The sequence below is a fragment of the Pseudonaja textilis genome, chromosome 5 (genome assembly GCF_049901715.1).
Source record: "Pseudonaja textilis isolate UNSWEBS1 chromosome 5, rPseTex1.2, whole genome shotgun sequence".
NCBI classification, from domain to species: Eukaryota; Metazoa; Chordata; class Lepidosauria; order Squamata; family Elapidae; genus Pseudonaja; species Pseudonaja textilis.
In genome coordinates this window covers 67,311,556-67,328,705 of record NC_141994.1, presented here as the reverse complement: position 1 = coordinate 67,328,705, position 17,150 = coordinate 67,311,556, and the positions used below count along the sequence as shown (strand labels likewise).

At 41.3% G+C, this 17,150-nt stretch overlaps 1 protein-coding gene and 1 long non-coding RNA gene across 32 annotated transcripts in view; one reads left to right on the top strand and one right to left on the bottom strand.

The window, feature by feature from the left end:
* C2CD5 (C2 calcium dependent domain containing 5) overlaps positions 1-1,989 on the bottom strand; it is a 71,591-nt gene extending 69,602 nt beyond the window's left edge. For all 30 annotated transcript variants that reach the window (XM_087935243.1, XM_087935246.1, XM_087935245.1 and 27 more), the window contains exon 1: positions 1,735-1,989. In XM_087935243.1, the coding sequence (XP_087791369.1) occupies positions 1,735-1,824 (90 nt within the window). In that variant the 5' untranslated portion in view covers positions 1,825-1,989. The remainder of the gene's footprint in view (positions 1-1,734) is intronic.
* A 6,333-nt stretch (positions 1,990-8,322) lies between these two features.
* On the top strand, positions 8,323-16,889 carry LOC148125675 (uncharacterized). Of its 2 annotated transcripts, none has more exons than XR_015743934.1 (3): positions 8,323-8,429; positions 13,410-13,493; positions 15,549-16,889. It is a non-coding gene; the product is annotated as an uncharacterized LOC148125675 (long non-coding RNA). The 2 variants fall into 2 exon arrangements; XR_015743933.1 differs by having other exon boundaries at positions 8,393-8,486.
* Positions 16,890-17,150: the final 261 nt, after the last annotated feature.

Here is a 17,150-nt window from a genome sequence, read left to right as displayed (position 1 = left end):
AAAGGTATCATAATCTCCCAAACCAAAACAAATTTAAATCAGCCTGCCAAAACCTTTACTTTTTCATAAGTATTGCTACTACAATTCCCATGATTTCTAGCCAATGAAGGGAATTACAATTACAACCTATGCAGACATCGGAGTATACTCACGTACAGTTTTCTGGCTATCCCAAGTCATATTACTGAGTTGCATTTTTATTTTTAAGGCAGCACGGTGAATAATAATTCTTCTCAAAATTCCTGCTTCTTATGTAATACTTTTATCAAAATAACTGATTCCTTCCCTTTTTATTAACACATCGTCCATTTGAAAAGGAACTAACAGCCTTGCAATGCTTGAAAAGTTAACGATTCACTTAACAACCATAGCAAAAAGGTAAAAAAAAATTAGGCACAACTCACTCAACAACCCCCTTGCTAAGCAATGGAAATTCTGGTCCCAACTAGGGTTGTAAGTCAAGGACTACCTGCTACCTCTACCTGGCTGAGGGTAGTCATTTATAACATGATTTATCTCAGTTTTGTAACCTTCTGATTCTAGGGGGCTTTTAAGATGATTAAAACATCCTAAAAATTGTTCCAGATAGTTGAATCAATGAGGCCACTCAAACCCCAGAGGGACTACAGCAGAGGTGGGTATTCAGCAGGTTCTGACCAATTCTGGAGAACCAGTAGCAGAAATTTTGAATAGTTTGGAGAACCCGCAAATCCCAGTTCTGACTGAGCCCGCCACCATCTATTCTCTGCCTAAATGATAACAGATAATCAGAGTCGGAACGGACCTTGTAGGTCATCTGGTCCAACCCCCCACCCAAGCGGGAGACCCTACACCAGTGGCCCCCAACCTTTTTTGTGCCACGGCCCAGTACCGGCATCACAAAATGATCCGCGGCCCGGTACTGGTATCAGTACGCATGACAAGGCAAGGCGAGCCGAGCGACCAGCCAGCCAGCCGTCCCCCGCTTCTCCCCGCCACCTTCAACTCCTCCTTTGTACCTTTATCGATGGGCTTCACTTTGGGACGGTCGCTCGGCTCGCCTTGCCTTGGGTGCTGAAAGAATCCTCGCGCCTTAGTTTCGTTCGAAGCCCCCCCCTTCGATGAAACTAAGGCGCGAGGATTCCTTCAGGACCCAAACGCCGCTTTCCAACCGGAAAAGCTCACCCGGAAGCACTTTCTCGTCAAACAAGATGGCAGCGCCCAGCAAACCCGCGGCCCGGTAGGAAATGTTCCACGGACCGGTACCGGTCCACGGCCCGGTGGTCGGGGACCCCTGCCCTACACCATTGCTGACCAAGGGCAGTCCAATCTCTTCTTGAAAGTCTTAAGTGGTGGCGCTCCCACAACTTCGGAGGGCAAAGGTGTTCCATGGATCCCATCATCATCATCATCATCATCATCACCATAAGCAACAGGTAGTGCTGGAGGCAAAACCCAGCACAATTTACCAATTTGAAGATCCCAACTTTCCCACCCAGAAAGACCCCCGCTGGGGATCGACCTCCCCCCCCTGTAGGCATCTAAAAAGGAGGAAAAACTGCTGGAGGTGAAACCCGTCCACCCTGCCTTGAGTAGGCTGTGGAGAGAAGAAGGCAGCACCATGAGTATCTGTAGAGGCCAAGTTTCGCGGGCGTTATGCAAAAATATGCAAATAAAGGAGAGGGATACTGACGACGTGCTCCCCCTCCCCTCCGCCGAGCGTCGCCGTGCAGAAAAAGCCCCTCCCCGCCAGACCTCCACGAAGGCGTCCGTCAAGTCACTGGCTCGGTCCATGACAGGCAGGTGCCGCCCCGCCACGATCTTGACCTTCAGCTTTCCCGGCATTTTCTTGGCGCTCCGCCTCTCGCTTCCTTCTTCCCCGACGGCGGCCGCGGAGCAAACGGGCGACGCGCTTCTTCCATAGAAGCGGGCGGGAGGAGGAAGGCACCCGGGTCAAGGCCGACGGGGCGCATGCGCGCGCGCGCAGGCGACGCCGACGGCCTGCTGGAGGTGGGAGAGGCTTGCTTCGCGCCTTCGTCCCCAAGTGCGCTTGCGCAGGGCCAGGATAACGTCCTTTTTTTTTTTTTTTTTTTTCCACCCGTCACTCGACTCGCGGCCCGAGGAGCCCCCTCCTGCGCGTGCTCCACCGCGTTGCTCGCGCGGTGCGTCATTCCAGAAATTTTATTTATTTATTCATTTGACAGGGGTTTTTTTTTCCACGTTCGCTTCCAAACAAGCTTTGTTCAATAGTTTGCCTCTACCCCGGCGGTTCAGCATATACCGAGTAAAGCTCCCCCATCCTCCTCAAACCGTTATCCAAACCAGAGAGGAAGAGCTGAGAGGAATTAAGAGAAAGGCCTGGTAATCGAGTACCGGAGTTGTCGATGGGGGGAGGGAGAAACCTGTTTGCGGTTGCCTAGGTTACCAGGCTACGCGGAAAACCCAGAGTGATCGATTTCTCGTTATTTCGTGGCTCCTGCGGGGAAAGGCCTGAAATAATGTGAGGTTTTCTGCCTTTCGCGGCGAATTTGGATCCTACCACCTGATAAAAGTTTCTTTATTTCAGTCATCTTTTTGTTTTCCATTTCAATAGAAAAACGTGGTTCTGGGAGGCATACTATAAAATCTACAAAACAGTCACATGGGGAAAAAAAAACAGATTCAGAAGATTAAAAATTGGGATTAAAAGGCTTAACATTGTTTTTTTTAATGAAATACATTAAAATTTATTATGAAATTGAATAAAAGGCCTTTGTTTTTTAAATTTTAATTTTATTCATTAAAATTAATTTTTTAAATTAAAAGGTTAAACTGATGGGCATGTGTCAACTGCAGTGCAGGTACCTCAGCAACTGACAGATCACTTGGGGATCCCAAGACAAGAACCAAGTTTTGAGGGATTTCAGGAAAATTAATAAGGATGGAGCCAGCCAGTTAAACTCAGTTGCTTGTGTTGGTGATGATGATGATGTTGCATAAGGCAGGTATCAAAGTTGGGTCCAGGACTGAAAAAAATCAATGGGGTAAATAATATAAGACAAAGGGGTAAATGAATCAAGACTAGCTTATTTTTCTTTTTTATGAGATTTTTGCCTACCTTTATTATTTTTTATTGAACTACACATCCTATAGTTCCAAATAAAATAGCAGAATTGTGATTAAGGTTACCAAAAAGAGGAGGTGTGCTCCCTTTTGCTTTCATGTCCTTCATCTGGCAGGCGTAACCTTAAAATCAAATATTGTCTGCCTTTTTGATTGTCCCAGGTATTATTATTATTATTATTATTATTATTATTATTATTATTATTATTATTATTATTATTATTGTTTTGGAAAGTTTTCACAACAGTCATCATTCAAACTTCTGTCAATTGTTTCTTTTGTATGTAGCCCATCCCTCTCAAATCTTAGAATACTAATCTACAGATCACATGACCTATATGCTTCTGTGGGGAAATTTGGGAAGAATGCCATCATTGATTCTACATTATCGCTAGCACATGTTCTTGAAAAGAAAGGTTTATTGGAAAAGCACTGCAATTGAAAACCAGTCTTTCGGAGGATGAAAAAAGTAATTTTACATACACAAAGACCTAAGAACATTTTTTGCAAGTTGTTTTTTTTTTTGCAGATGCCAAGAAAGTTAAACAGTATGTTTTCTTCCCTTGCCATTTGTCCTCATTTCCAGTCGTCTGTTATTTTCTCTTTGCCTGTTTAGAAATCTGATAACCCTTAGCCTGATCTATGTGTATATTGCAGATGAAGGGCTCTTCAAATATTCTTTAGTTCATCTCCTTCCGTAACATTTCTTTTTGGAAGTAGAAAGGCAAGAGACTGTAAAGGAAGGAGGGCAAGATTTTGATTTTAAGACAGGGTGATTAATCCATAGTCCTTCTTTGGAAGAATCCTGGATGTACAAATTAATACAATCCTGGATGTACTAATCTGAAGACTGCACACAGGCTCTTGAACATGAACGCTGATGCTTACAGAAGCATATCACAAAAGTGTTTTTTCTTGCTTCTCAGCAGTTCAGTACTTTGATTTTTCTGGTCTCCGAAATTTGTTGCTGTTGAAAGAAAAGAAAGAGAATGGAGAATTTAAGACTTAAAAAAACAACCAAAGAAAAGAAAAATAATTCAAAAAATAAGTATAATACTGAAAAGCAACAGAAAAGGGGAATACAGAAGAGGGAAACAGAGGTAGAGAGACAAGGGGTAAAAAGGGGAGAGAGAAGAAGAGAGGGAAGAAGGAAAGGAAAAGAAGTTACAAAGGACCGGAGCAAGATATAGAGAAACAGGACCTATTTAGAGATAATGGGTGAAAATCTAACTGAAAAAGGGATTCTATAAAGGTACATAAAATTGTATTGTTATATTAATAATAGAAATAACTTTAGAAAATTGGAAACAATGTATGATTAAAATGAGGGATAAAATAGTGTAATTTAGTGAAATGTTTGTTAATAAAATAAGCGAAATAAAATAAATGAGAAAATTGAATTAGGAAGGAACGGGAACATTTTAATTAGCTAATGTTTTATAAAATATAAGTGAAGAGGGGGGAAACTAACTATGGAAAGCTTATAATTGTTCCCACAGAAGTATGATATTTAATTGAAAAGTAATGTTAAAGATGTTAAGACTTTAATGAATATTAATATTAATGATAGAATTGAATTGGAATGGAATGTTGTTTTAATTATATACATTTATAATTTTTTTCTTTTTTTAAGAATACAGCGTGTATTTTAAGAATGTACCAAGCAGAATCCGAATGGAAGTTATGTATTATATTGAATGTTACAACTTTAGGGAAAACATATAAAGGCGTCATACTCCAATCAGTAACTACAGGAGAAATTTTGTTTAATGAGAAAAGATAATAGATAATTGAAACAGGACAGACAAAAAATATAAATACAATGATTTGAATTGAGACGAGATAATTAAAATAAAATTGAGAAAATTAAAAGGGGAGAAGTTATGCAGAAAATGTAAAATAGTAGTAAGATATGGAATAGAATATAAAAATGAGCATGAACCTGAATTTGTGTCTGTACGAAGAAATGTAACCCGGGATTACGCTACTTTCAAAAAAGATGTTTTATTTGTATTTTTTTTCTTTGTGAAAACTCAAATAAAATTTACAAAAAAAAAAAGAGTTAGCTAACAGACAGAATTATAACAATTTTGAAAACATAAAACAATTGCCACTCTTATGTGATAACACCTTGTGCTGCCTGTTGCCCAAATTGTTTGGGATTAATATGCTTTGATATTAAATTCATGTTGTAAGGTCAATCAGGGGCATTAGTTGTTTCTTAAAAGCCTTGGCTTTGGCATCTAAGCTTACCTTAATTCTATTTAATACAGACTCTGGATGAGTTATAAAGTCCATAAAAAGTAGATGTAAGAAAAGAGCAGGCAGAGATGATTGGGGTGAGGTGGGGGCAGAACTTAGAATTGTTAGACTTCCAGATACTATCTTAAATTAAACCCTCTTGAATTCCTAGGGCCAATTTAGTATTGAACTTTAGTTGACTAGATTCTAGTATAAAAAGTCCATTTCAATAATTAAACATAGTACGGAACTGAATAATCAAAGAGAACAGCAGGAGCAGAAAAGATTACATTAGTACAGAAATTAAATATTGTAACTGGCTTGAGAGATTGTAAAACTGTCTAAATTGTAACTGTTTTAGGGAAAGGATTAAACATACCTACTGTGCAGTATGAGTTTCTCTCCCCCCCTCCCACTCTCTCCTTCCCCCCTCCTTCTCCTCTCTTTCTCTCCCCAGACACACACACACACAATGTAAATGTGCTAATTCTAATCTTATGTATGTTGAATAACCAGGCTTGTATTGTCAGAAAGACATAGTTTCACATTGCTAGCCAGCCTAACATTCTGGTAATCTTAGTCTTTGGTAACAACCATATTACTCAAAGGATTATTTTGGAGATAAATGGGGGCATGCAAGAGGAATAAGAGGCAAAAGGGGTAAAATGTTTTCCTCCGACATTTCTAGGCTCAGGGGAGCAAAGAGAAATAACAAAACAAGTGGTAGTATAGAGAAAAGCGCAGAATTGGCCCCTCCCATTCAGTGGATGGAAACAAAAGACTATCTTTTCTTGTGATTCAGCACAGTGCAAAGAAAACATTAGATATGCACTGCAGTTGTAACACATGACAAACTCAAGACAGCAATGGCACACAAACTGCTAAATTTAAGTAATAAAACTTTCTTAAAACACTATCCCAGATATTCAAAGAGTTGAATTCAAAGGACCTACACTAGCTTTTCCGCACAAATGGAATTCTCTCTCTCACACACGCGCACACACAGTTCTTTATTTCAGTAGTATAACTTAGGGCACAAAAGAGTTATTTTATTGCTGCAGAATACTAGCAGATCACCTGGGAGTCACCCAGTTGATCCCAACATGGTTACCTGCTTTTTGTAATTGGACTTAGTTTGGGTAGGAGGCTTCCTGCCCTAATTAGGTGAAATTCTCTCAATGCATTTATTAGTTATTGTTGTTGCTAATTCAACTGATAATGTGGTTAGTGTTTTCGAAGTACTATATAAAGACAAGGCAGGCCTTGCCTGTGGGTTCATACAACAGAGCGTGAAAAGAACTGCAGGATAAGAAAGAAGCAATGGAGAGGCAGCTCTTTCTCTGGCTGATAGAGCCAGCTAGACTCCCACTTCCTCCTTGGGGGTGGGAGAATAACCTTTTCTTGGGCCTCTCTTTGGCCCCAGGCCAGCACATACCTCCTTTCCAAGTAGGATCCCAAGAGAAAATTGAAGTGTTCTTTTGCTGAAAGGGATAAAAGCAACATTCTTTAGCAGCTTTTCCTCAGCCCCCCCCGCCCCCCCACCCCCTTTGTTGAATTTTGTAGTGCAGGCCGCCTTCTTGAGCCACCTGAATTCCATTCTTGATGTCTTTCAGCATGGCACACATCTCATGTTACTCCTTCCCCATGCTCCCGAAACATAGAATCTTTTTAGAATAAGTTTAAACGTGGAGCTCCATAGTTTACCTATGTTTTGCCCTTCCCCTCTTAGTAACCTTGGCCTTGGTTTGGTTTAGTTCATTTCTCTATGTTTTTTTGCTAACATACGTGACCTTGTAACAATTAACAGCCTCTGAAATTTGATGAAGGGATCTTAAAATGGTTTGGGATATTTTTGAAAAGGGACAATTATAAAGTACGCTCTCTTTTCGAGATTAGGTAGAATAGCAGACACAACCTCAACACATTTCATATGTATAGGGACTAATTAAAGTACAGGTAGCCCTCGTTTGATGACAATTGAGCCCAATTTTTTGTTGCTAAGCGAGACAGTTGTTAAGTGAGTTTTGGCCTATTTTACTACCTTTCTTGCCACGGTTGTTAAGTGGATCACTGCAATTGTTAAATTAGTAGCGTGGTTGTTAAATTAATCTGGCTTCCCCCATTGACTTCGCTTGTCAGAAGGTGATCATGGGATACTGCAGTCATCACAAACATGAGTCACTTGGTGATGATGATTTTTTCTCGGAAACTTGTTGAGTATCCGAGTGTTTCATCACTAGGCTAGGTAACACCAGGCTACAAACTTTGGCTGTCTTGTTTCACTTCTCTTCTGCTTTTATAAAACCAAAGTTCTACTGATGATGTTACCTAGCCTAGTGACAAAACATTTGGAAGCCGAACAACAAGCTCAGAAGACAAACCACCACCACCGTCTACCACCCGAGCTGCAAACATTTCCCACGACTTCTAATACGAGTCCCTTGCCAAGCATTTGAATTTTGATCACGTGACTATGGGGATGTTGCAACGGCCGTGTGAATAATGTTCCTAAGTCACATTTTTCAATATCACTTCGAACGGTCACCAAACAAGCTGTTGTAAGTTGGGGACTATCTGTATTTCCTAGTAAAAAAAATAACTCGGAGCCATTTCTTGCAGCAACACCAGTTCGAATAGAAGTGTAAAATGTGAGCCAAGGACAACCTCACAAGCATGTGCTGTGCCCTGACAGGTGCTTGATCAACATGCAGTTTTTGCTGCTCTGGGCAGATACAGCAAATCCAAGATGCGTTGGAAGCTCCCGATGTCCCCTGGTTGGGTTTGACAGGGTCATTAAGTACCGTGAGATTGAATGACACAATAATATCCCAGTGAACCGTCTAGAATGTAGTGACTCACTTATAGGCCTAATCCGCAAAATGCAAGAATAAAAATACCCATGAATGAACCGTGCGTAAGTGCCAAGCGACCTGGCTCATGAGCAGCTGTTCATATACAAAACCCTGAAGAAGTCACAAGAGTTCACCTCTGCACCTCTTAGCTCATCTTTCCTGGATGTTGAAAGCACTGGAAAAACTCTTTAACCGGCTGCACCTGTTTATGACGCGTTGATTTTTACGTTACAAATGTGCCAAGTGGCTTAGAAGGTAAGGAAATCATCACAATCCTGTTGCTCACACTGTTGGAATCCCAAATTGCAACAGGTAACCTACCTCCTCTTTTATTTTCTAGAGCAGTCTCTTTGTTTCCCGCTGTGGCTAACCACATGCCTATAGAGAAGCAAAACATGCAACATAAAAGCACTGGCCTTATCCTGTTTTCTGGTATGCAGACATCTTTTGTCCTTGATCCTGGAGGCAGACTTACAGTTACATGGCAGGGAGCCAGGGACGATTTCTTCCTTTCTGAATTAATTTATTCCCTTTTCAAAACTGCTCGTGTTGTTGGTTCCCTCTCGCTTAGAATAGTGCTGGCTTTTTCCAGTTTCTTCTGGAAGAATCTGACAAGAATCCCATAACCTATGCACAATTCAAAATATTGACTGTTTTTGAATCCCCATCATCCCTGTTACTGAAGACTTTTTACATTTAAATATAGGTTAGGCATGACTTATTTCCTTTCCTCAAGAAAATGCCTTGTATTCATCTCAATAATATAAGACTTTTGTGCTTAGGAACATGACAAGTTTATGCTGGATACTATGGGTGGGTGGGTGGAGGAATGTTTAGCTCCTTTTGAGATGTGGTAGATGGGACAGCTGTTGTAGAGACAGAAATGTGAGACACACGTGACTTTTCTAAGGCACATTTCAGGCACTGTCCTAGTCACCAGTAGATACTGGTACTACATGACTACTTTGAAGATTATCCTTGTTTGCACAAGGCAATAAAGTTGTGAGCAATCCTTGCTGATCCGGTAGATTTTAGAAAGAAGATAATAATACATGATAACATGCATACGCAAGAATGTTGTACAGAAAGACTAAAAGATAACGGATAATCCAAGTTGGAAGGGACTTTGTAGGTCATTGAGTCCAACCCCCCGCCCAAGCGGGAGACCTTATACCATTTCTGACAAATGGGAGCCCAATCTCTTCTTGAAAGTCTCAAGTGATGAAGCTCCCACAACTTCCGAGGGCAAGCTGTTCCATTGGTAGATTGTTTTCACTGTCAGAAAGTTTCTCCTTATTTCCAGGTTAAATCTCTCCTTCTTCAGTTTCTATCCATTATTCCTTGTCTGGCCTTCGGGTGCATTGGAAAATAGCTTGACCCCTTTCTCCTCTCTGGGGCAGCCCCTCAAATATTGGAAGACTGCTATCATGTCTCCCCTGGTCCTTCTCTTCGCTAGACTAGCCAAGCCCAGTTCCTGTAACCATTCTTCATATGCCTTAGTCTCCAGTCCCCTAATCATCCTGGTTGCTCTTTGTAATTTTTCTAGAGTCTCAAGATCTTTTTTATAGTATGGTGACCAAAACTGGATGCAGTACTGTAGGTGTGGCCTTACTAAGGCTTTATAGAGTCGTATTAGTGGTATTAGTACCTCACTTGATTGACTAGATTCAGAACATGTTTCTAGAATGACTGGACAGATAAGCTGTAAATATTTAACCTGTTTATGATCCCTTTGGTGTCTTTATGCTCAGATCACAATACAATTCAACATCACTTCAACGATAGATCCAATGGGTGGGGGGGGCATCCAGTGAATTTCCTCTCTCCATGAGGTAAACGGTATATATAATATGGCAGGCCTCCTCTGTAGCAGCCCTCACTTTGTGGAATTCTCTTCTGTACAAACCTCCATTTTATTGCTTTTCTGCAAGTGAGTTAAAACTGTCTCATTTGGTGATACTATATATTGCCCAGCATGCTATGGGATTGTGGTGAGTTATAAGGGGAAGATAGGTAGGTAGGTAGGTAGGGGAGGAAGGAAGGAAGGAAGGAAGGAAGGAAGGTCCAAAAATAAGAGTTGAGCAATAATAACCAGGGAGGCTTTTACAGTACCACTGTGAGACTCAATTTCTAGTATGCTTTCCTCAAGAAAATTGTCCATAGTAAAGAAGATGACCTTGAAATATGCAATATTCCCTGCGTTGGTTGAGGAATTCTAGGAGTTCATGTCCAGAGTTGTCAAGATTGAGGAAGACTGACCTAGGCAAAGAAAGCCAAAACATTCTTTAAGCCATGAGACGATAATATTCAGAAGAAGGTTATACAAATGCTGGCCTGATTCCCTGGGTTATTAGAAGAATAATTTTCTCTCAGTCCAACCCACCTCACAGGGTTGTTGTGGGGGAAATAGGAGGTGAAATCATTAATCTCCTCGTATATTCAACATACGTTCACTGCCTAGAGTTGACCAGTCTAATAATAATAACAACAACAATGCCTAAATATGGATAAAAATATTTTTAAGAATAAACAAAATATTTAAATTTGGCAGGCCTACAAATTGGCTAGAAGGGCCAAAATTAAAACATATTGAAGCCATGCTTAAGTTTTGAATGTTTGCAGATCTCTGAAACGTTTTCAGGGTAATGTTTCAAGAACTCAGACCTCTGTTCTTTTCCTAGACTCCCCTCCTCCCTCTTCAACCTCCCCTCCACCCCCCCAACCAATGCAGCTTGAACCCCACAACTACAGAGGCCATGGCTAATCTCAGAGAATCAAGCAGAAACAAGTTGGAACAGCACTGATAAATAATCGGCTCAGGGATTTGGGAGAAGGTGATTTGTTGTGGGTTCACATAGATGTCAGAAAAGCAAGAAATTAAAGGCCAGGTTTTAAAAAGAAAGAAACGAGGTGAAGAGGAGGAGGAAGTTCCAGCTATTTCACCTTCAAAAGGGGTCTATTTTTCACTTTATTTCCTGCCTCATTTAATCCCATATCCGAATAGATCGACCGCAGACTGCAAGAGACATTTCTTCCCAGCTGTACTGATTCAGCTGTACTTCAGGAACTTTTATTTCTTTGACGAAGAACCTCTATTTTAACTCACTCCAGATCACTCTGGGCGGCTTACAGAAATAAAACCCCAACGCAAAACCAACAGGGCAGGGATTCAGGAGAGCCCCTAGCTAAGATTCTGCGCAGTTCCCACTCCTGGCTGGCCCCACCCACCCCGCCCCTCCCAGGAATCCCCACACGGCCCATTTGGGATGCAGGTAAGTGCAGGGCGCTCATGGAGGCTTGGGGATGGCAAAAAAACAGGCCTCCTGGAAGTTTGGGAAGGCCGGAAATGAGCCTGTTTCTGGCTTTTAGAGAGCTCGGGGAGGCCATTTTTGCCCTCCCAGAGGCTCAAGGAGCCCGGGGAGGGCAACCCCTCCCCCCCGCTATGGTGCAGGAGGCTGACTAGGCCACACCCACCATGGCCACGCCCACACAGCAACCGGGCAGAGAACCCTTTGCTAAAATATTTGAAGCCCACCCCTGGAAACCAATAACCCCTCACTTCCCTGGCAACAGCAATCAAACCATTTGATGGGCTCAGTGGTGGGATTCAAATTGTTTTACTACAGGTTCTGTGGGCGTGGCTTGGTGGGCATGGCAGGGGAAGGATACTGTAAAATATCCAGTCAGAGGTGGGATTGGCCGGTTCTCTGAACTACTCAAAATTTCCACTATTGGTTCTCCAGAACTGGTCAGAACCTGCTGAATCCAGAACTGGTCAGAACCTGCTGAATCCCACCTCTGGATGGGCTCTGTGATACCCTGGCACCCTCTGTTCTGCTGGCAAACCCAGGTTTTGCAAAAGACTGTCCAAGTCGGGGCCAATCTCATTTTTGCAGGGATGATGTTCCGCAGGAAAGGAGCCACCGTGGAGAAGGCTCTTCTTGGTTCCTCTAGATGGGCGTCCTTAAAGAGAGTAGATCTGTAACTACAGGGGTCTCCAACCTCCAGATCATAACCCATTACCTGGCTGTGACCTATTCAGAGCTGGGCTGTGCAAGAGATGGGCGTGTGCATGCGCACATTTGCAACTCAACTTGCGCAAGTGGCGGGCTGGCGTCCGCACACATGCATGCAGCTTGACTCGTGCAAGCGGCAGGCTGGCGCCCATACTTATGCGCATGCGGTCGAGCTGCATGGCTTGTGTGCACGCTGGCCTGCCGCTTGTGTGAGCTGAGCTGTGCACATGCATGCGTGCCCGCCTGCCCACTGTTTGCGCCGTCCAATTCCCCTCTTCCCCCCACTGCAAAGGGACTGCAGCGTAACAATGCCTGAGTTCCTGCTCTGATGGATCAGGTACATGTAACTGAGAAAAGGTGGGTCTTCAGGTAACCTGGCCTCAAGCCACCTAGAGTTTTAAAGGAGACAATAAATACCTTGAATTGGACTGGAAGCAAATTGGCAGCTTAACGCAGCTCCTAAAGAAAGAGGACAGCTGTGCAAATCTAGACATGCAAAAAACCACGGGGCTGTTGCATTTTGAACCAACTGACATTTCCAGAGACTTATACTTTTTTTTAACAACTTTCCCTCATCATCCTTTCCTATGTCTCTTGCCTTTCGCCCCCCTTCCTGGTTAGGGTACACCAAGTTACCACCATTCGATGAACCATAAATCAGAAATAGTAATGCCTGACTTGGTTGAAACCTTTTCTGCATTTTAAAAGAAAGCTTTGTTTCCTACATGCTCTTTGTAAAACAACAACAACAACAACAACAAAGATTCATTGTTTGGATGGGTGATTTGGATGAATAAATGGGATATGGTTATGCAGAAATAAACCATGACCCAGTGTGAAAGTGAAAGACAGAACACAGAAATACTGGAGAGTTGAGGGGGGCGGTTATCCCCGATTTCATAAAGGTTGCCTGAGGAGGCAAGATGACTAAGAGCCCCAGGCTGCTAAGGTGGAAAGCCAAGATATTGAGTGAAACTCTAATTGAGAGCTCTAATACATTGAATTAGAACTTTAACAGCCTCACTACAGACCCACAAGGAGAAATTTGATAAGAATATTTGTAGCTCAGGATTGAACTGTGGGGTACTTAGTGTGCTCTGAGTTTGGTTGTTTACTTACAGACATTTCATTACCAAATTAGTTAATATCATCAGTGCAAGAAGAGAGTGGGGTTTGCTCTCTGTTCATATACAATATTATTCTATTCTTTTTCGTTCAGTAGTGGGCTGCAATCGGTTTCACCACCGGAGCATTCAGTAAACACTGATTTGAACCTCTCCAGCTCACCTTCTAGCCTTCTCCGGTGAGTAGAATAGCTGAGGCGCGATAATCCACTTTGCTGTGCGAATCGGCTGAGCTGCAAAACAAAGAAATGTAAGACAGGATAGGGTGGGGGCACATGGGCGGAGCCAACTGATCGTCATTTGTACGAGTTCGCTAGAACCGGTGAGAACTGGCAACAGCCCACCACTGGTTCCGTTCCCTTCTATCCCCTCCCTTTCTGCTGTGGTGGCACAGTGTTTAGAAAGTAGGTTAACTCTGCCCACAGCCTCGAGTTTGATCCTGACTGGTTCAAGATTGACTCAGCCTTCCATACGAGTTCAGTAAAATGAGGACCCAGATTGTTGAGAGCAACATGCTAGCTCTATAGACCACTTAGAGAGGGCTGGAAAGCACTGTGAAGTGATATATAAGACTAAGCGCTATTAGTGTTGTCATTCCATTCAAGAGAAGGTGCTTTTCCAAAAGGCACCTAGACTTTCTTGTTTTTTCCCCCTTGAAAACATTTCAATTCTCATCCAAGTGAGATTAGTCAATGGATGACTTCCCCCCAAAATAAGACCTGGTGCCTTTTTTGGTGGAAAAAAAATAAGACAGGGTCTTATTTTCAGGGATTATTTATTTTCAGGCATTATTTATTTATTTTTCAGGGATTATTACTTATTTTCAGGATTGAACTGTGAAATCCTTAGTGATCTCCGAACTTGATAGTTGTCTTTAAGACATTTCATTACCCAATTAGATGACTTCTGGCACGGATGATGTTATCTACTTTGCTAATGAAACATCTGCAAGAAAATAACCAAGGTCAGAGAGCATCAAGAACCCTATAAGGAGAATTTTAAGTGATGTCCCATAAGAACCCTATGGTTTGTAATGGCATTCCAAAATACCAGATGACTCACGAAGTTATAGTACAGAGTCTCTAGTGTTGTGTGAATGGTCGGGGTGGTGGGAAGTAGAAAGACTCATCCTATGCCTAGGTTTGGACATAGTAGTTTGGACATAATAAGGTAATAATTTGATATAAGTTGACTCATTCAAAAACAGTTAATCAACTTAAAAAGACAAGACAAACCCTTAAATAGCATAGAAGCAAAGCCAATCGAAACCAGAATTGTGACAAGGGTAGTAACAAGGATTATAAAGAAAAGAACTCTAAATTGGAAGATGTTTCAAAAATATACAGTTATGTTAAAATAAAAAATGAAAGGCACCACTAACAAGTATGTAACCATGCATAGATTCTAGCAATAAGTGGAGGTGTGTCAGTTGACTGTAAATTACTCTTGAAACCGGTAATAACTAGGAGTTGATGCTATTTTGTTTGAATCATTCCTTTAGGGTTAATCTTTTCTATGTAAATGCACATTTTTTCCACCAGATAATGATCAACTTTCATTAATCATTTCCCTAACCCCAATGGTATTTTTTTCCTGCTTTAGTTCAGCTGCAGAATAGAAATACTATTATATGAGGAATTGAATGATTTCTATATTATGATCAATGCAGAAAAGTGAATTCTAAGCTTTGGAAATAACTTTTACTAAAATATGAATTTATTTTAGTTGGTATGCCACCCATCTGAAACACTAAGCAAAACACTCCTCGAAAATAATAGCCAAACAATAAAATAAACCAAATGTAGTATAAAGATTACACACAAAAATCAAATATGAAACAACATCTGCCCATCAAATTTAAACATTCATCCGTAGCACTCTCTCCTTTTGTGCTTGGTGTATTAATGTATTAATTAATGCTAGTTTCTGGTTTGAATAAATTTGCCTATGATTAATCTACATATCATTTGCAGGAAGCAGAAAGAAAGCTGTGTAATTCTCTATAACTTGACTTTAGCTACTCTTGAGATATGTGGTCTTCCATTCCCAGAATCCCTTGCCCAAATGGTGAACATCAGAATTTTGTAGTTTATGTTTCTGATTTTTAATATACTATATGTTATTTCTAAGTTGCTCAGAATCTTTGGAAATGGAGCCGCATATAAGCTGAAGTAATGAATCAATAATATTCATAGCTGTAATGAGTTTACTTTTTTGCCAGCCCTTTTATGTAGTTGGAAATTATGTGAAAAATGTGTGCAGGCTTTGCAGAATAAACCCAGCGCGACAGAATCTTCAAACCGCCCCAAATAATTCTTTGAAGAGCCAAGTTTTCACTGGTTCTTTGAAAAGAGAATAGAGTGGCTGTTTATCGATCTTGGCAACTCTGAAGATGTATGGATTTCAACACGAGGACTTTGAATTGTTCAAAATTGTTTTGGAACTTTATAAAGTGCACGCCGTCTTTTATATGTACTCAAGGAGATAATTATCCAATAGCTGTTTTCGAAGAGCCAACTTTCATGTTAATCCAGAACTGGAGAAGAGGTTTCTAAATGATAGGGATTAACCAAACAGGGATTAACCAACTCTATCACCAAAGGATATGACCCTATGAGGAGTTTCTCATTGGCTCTTCCAGGGACACCCCTGTCCCACCTCCACCAGCAATCAATCTCTCTGCAAGGCAACAGATGGGAGCAATGGCCTTCCAAATCACCTCCTTTGACCCAACTGTAATGTATACTCACATTATTAGTCAAGTTATCCTTGTTGAAAAAGAAAGATGGGACATTATTAAGTTGATTTGCAATCACCAACTATTCCTAAACAGTGGCATTCCCATGAAAGCTTTAGTAATCCTTCATTAACAAGTGCTTAAACATTTGCATCAGAGGTCTGGATCCAATGATATGATGTAGTTCCTCCCATCGTACTATTTAGATCATGGGCTTAGATAGATAAACATAGATAAATAGTTTTCCCCAGAAGGATCTATCCCCGGCCTGCTTCTTTGAGTTTTTCAACAGTGGTCCTATCATCACTGCCATTGAGCCAATCCATCTTGCTGCTGGCTATCCCCTTGTTTCCTTCCACTTTTCCCAGCATTGGAAGCTTCTGCCAGAGAGCAAGGCCTTTATTTGAATGTCATATTGTATATATCCTCTTGGGTTGCATGTTAGTCCCAATTACTATTGGAGCATCCGGAAGCTTCATTTGGCTCAAAATGTAAAATAAGTGCCCGCGGCACCTATGCAAGAGTCACCTCGTGTGAGTTGGGCTTGTAATTTTGCTTAATAAATAAACCACATATTTTGTGTCTGGCTGCACATTCAATGCAAGTGCAATTCCTGACATTTTTATTATTCAAAGATTGAATAGCCAGAGTTCTTTCTACCAAGCTCTACCAAAATAGATAGATCTGATCTTGAGGTTCTGGCATTATTTGGTCTCCCCCCCCTCCCCAAGTGTACACCTGTGGCTAAAATCCTCAAAGGCTGAAACAACTAAGATCCTAAAACTTTGTTATTGCCTGATGAAGAAATACTGATGTTTAAACCAGATAAGAAAATACACTTTTGGTCAGAAAATATAATCTAACCACTGGCTTTCTTAAAATACATAGTTACTTGCTCTGATTTTCATCTCATCACTCATCACAGTTGGGCATCTACAGCTATTTTCAGAGTAGCTCCATGACTTGCTGGCATTGAGGTTGTTAAAGAGAAGTCCCATGCAGGAGCTGAGAGAAAATAGATACAGGTTGTCCTTAACTTACAACAGTTCATTTAGTGACCGTTCAAAGTTACAATGGCATTGAAAAAAGTGACTTATGA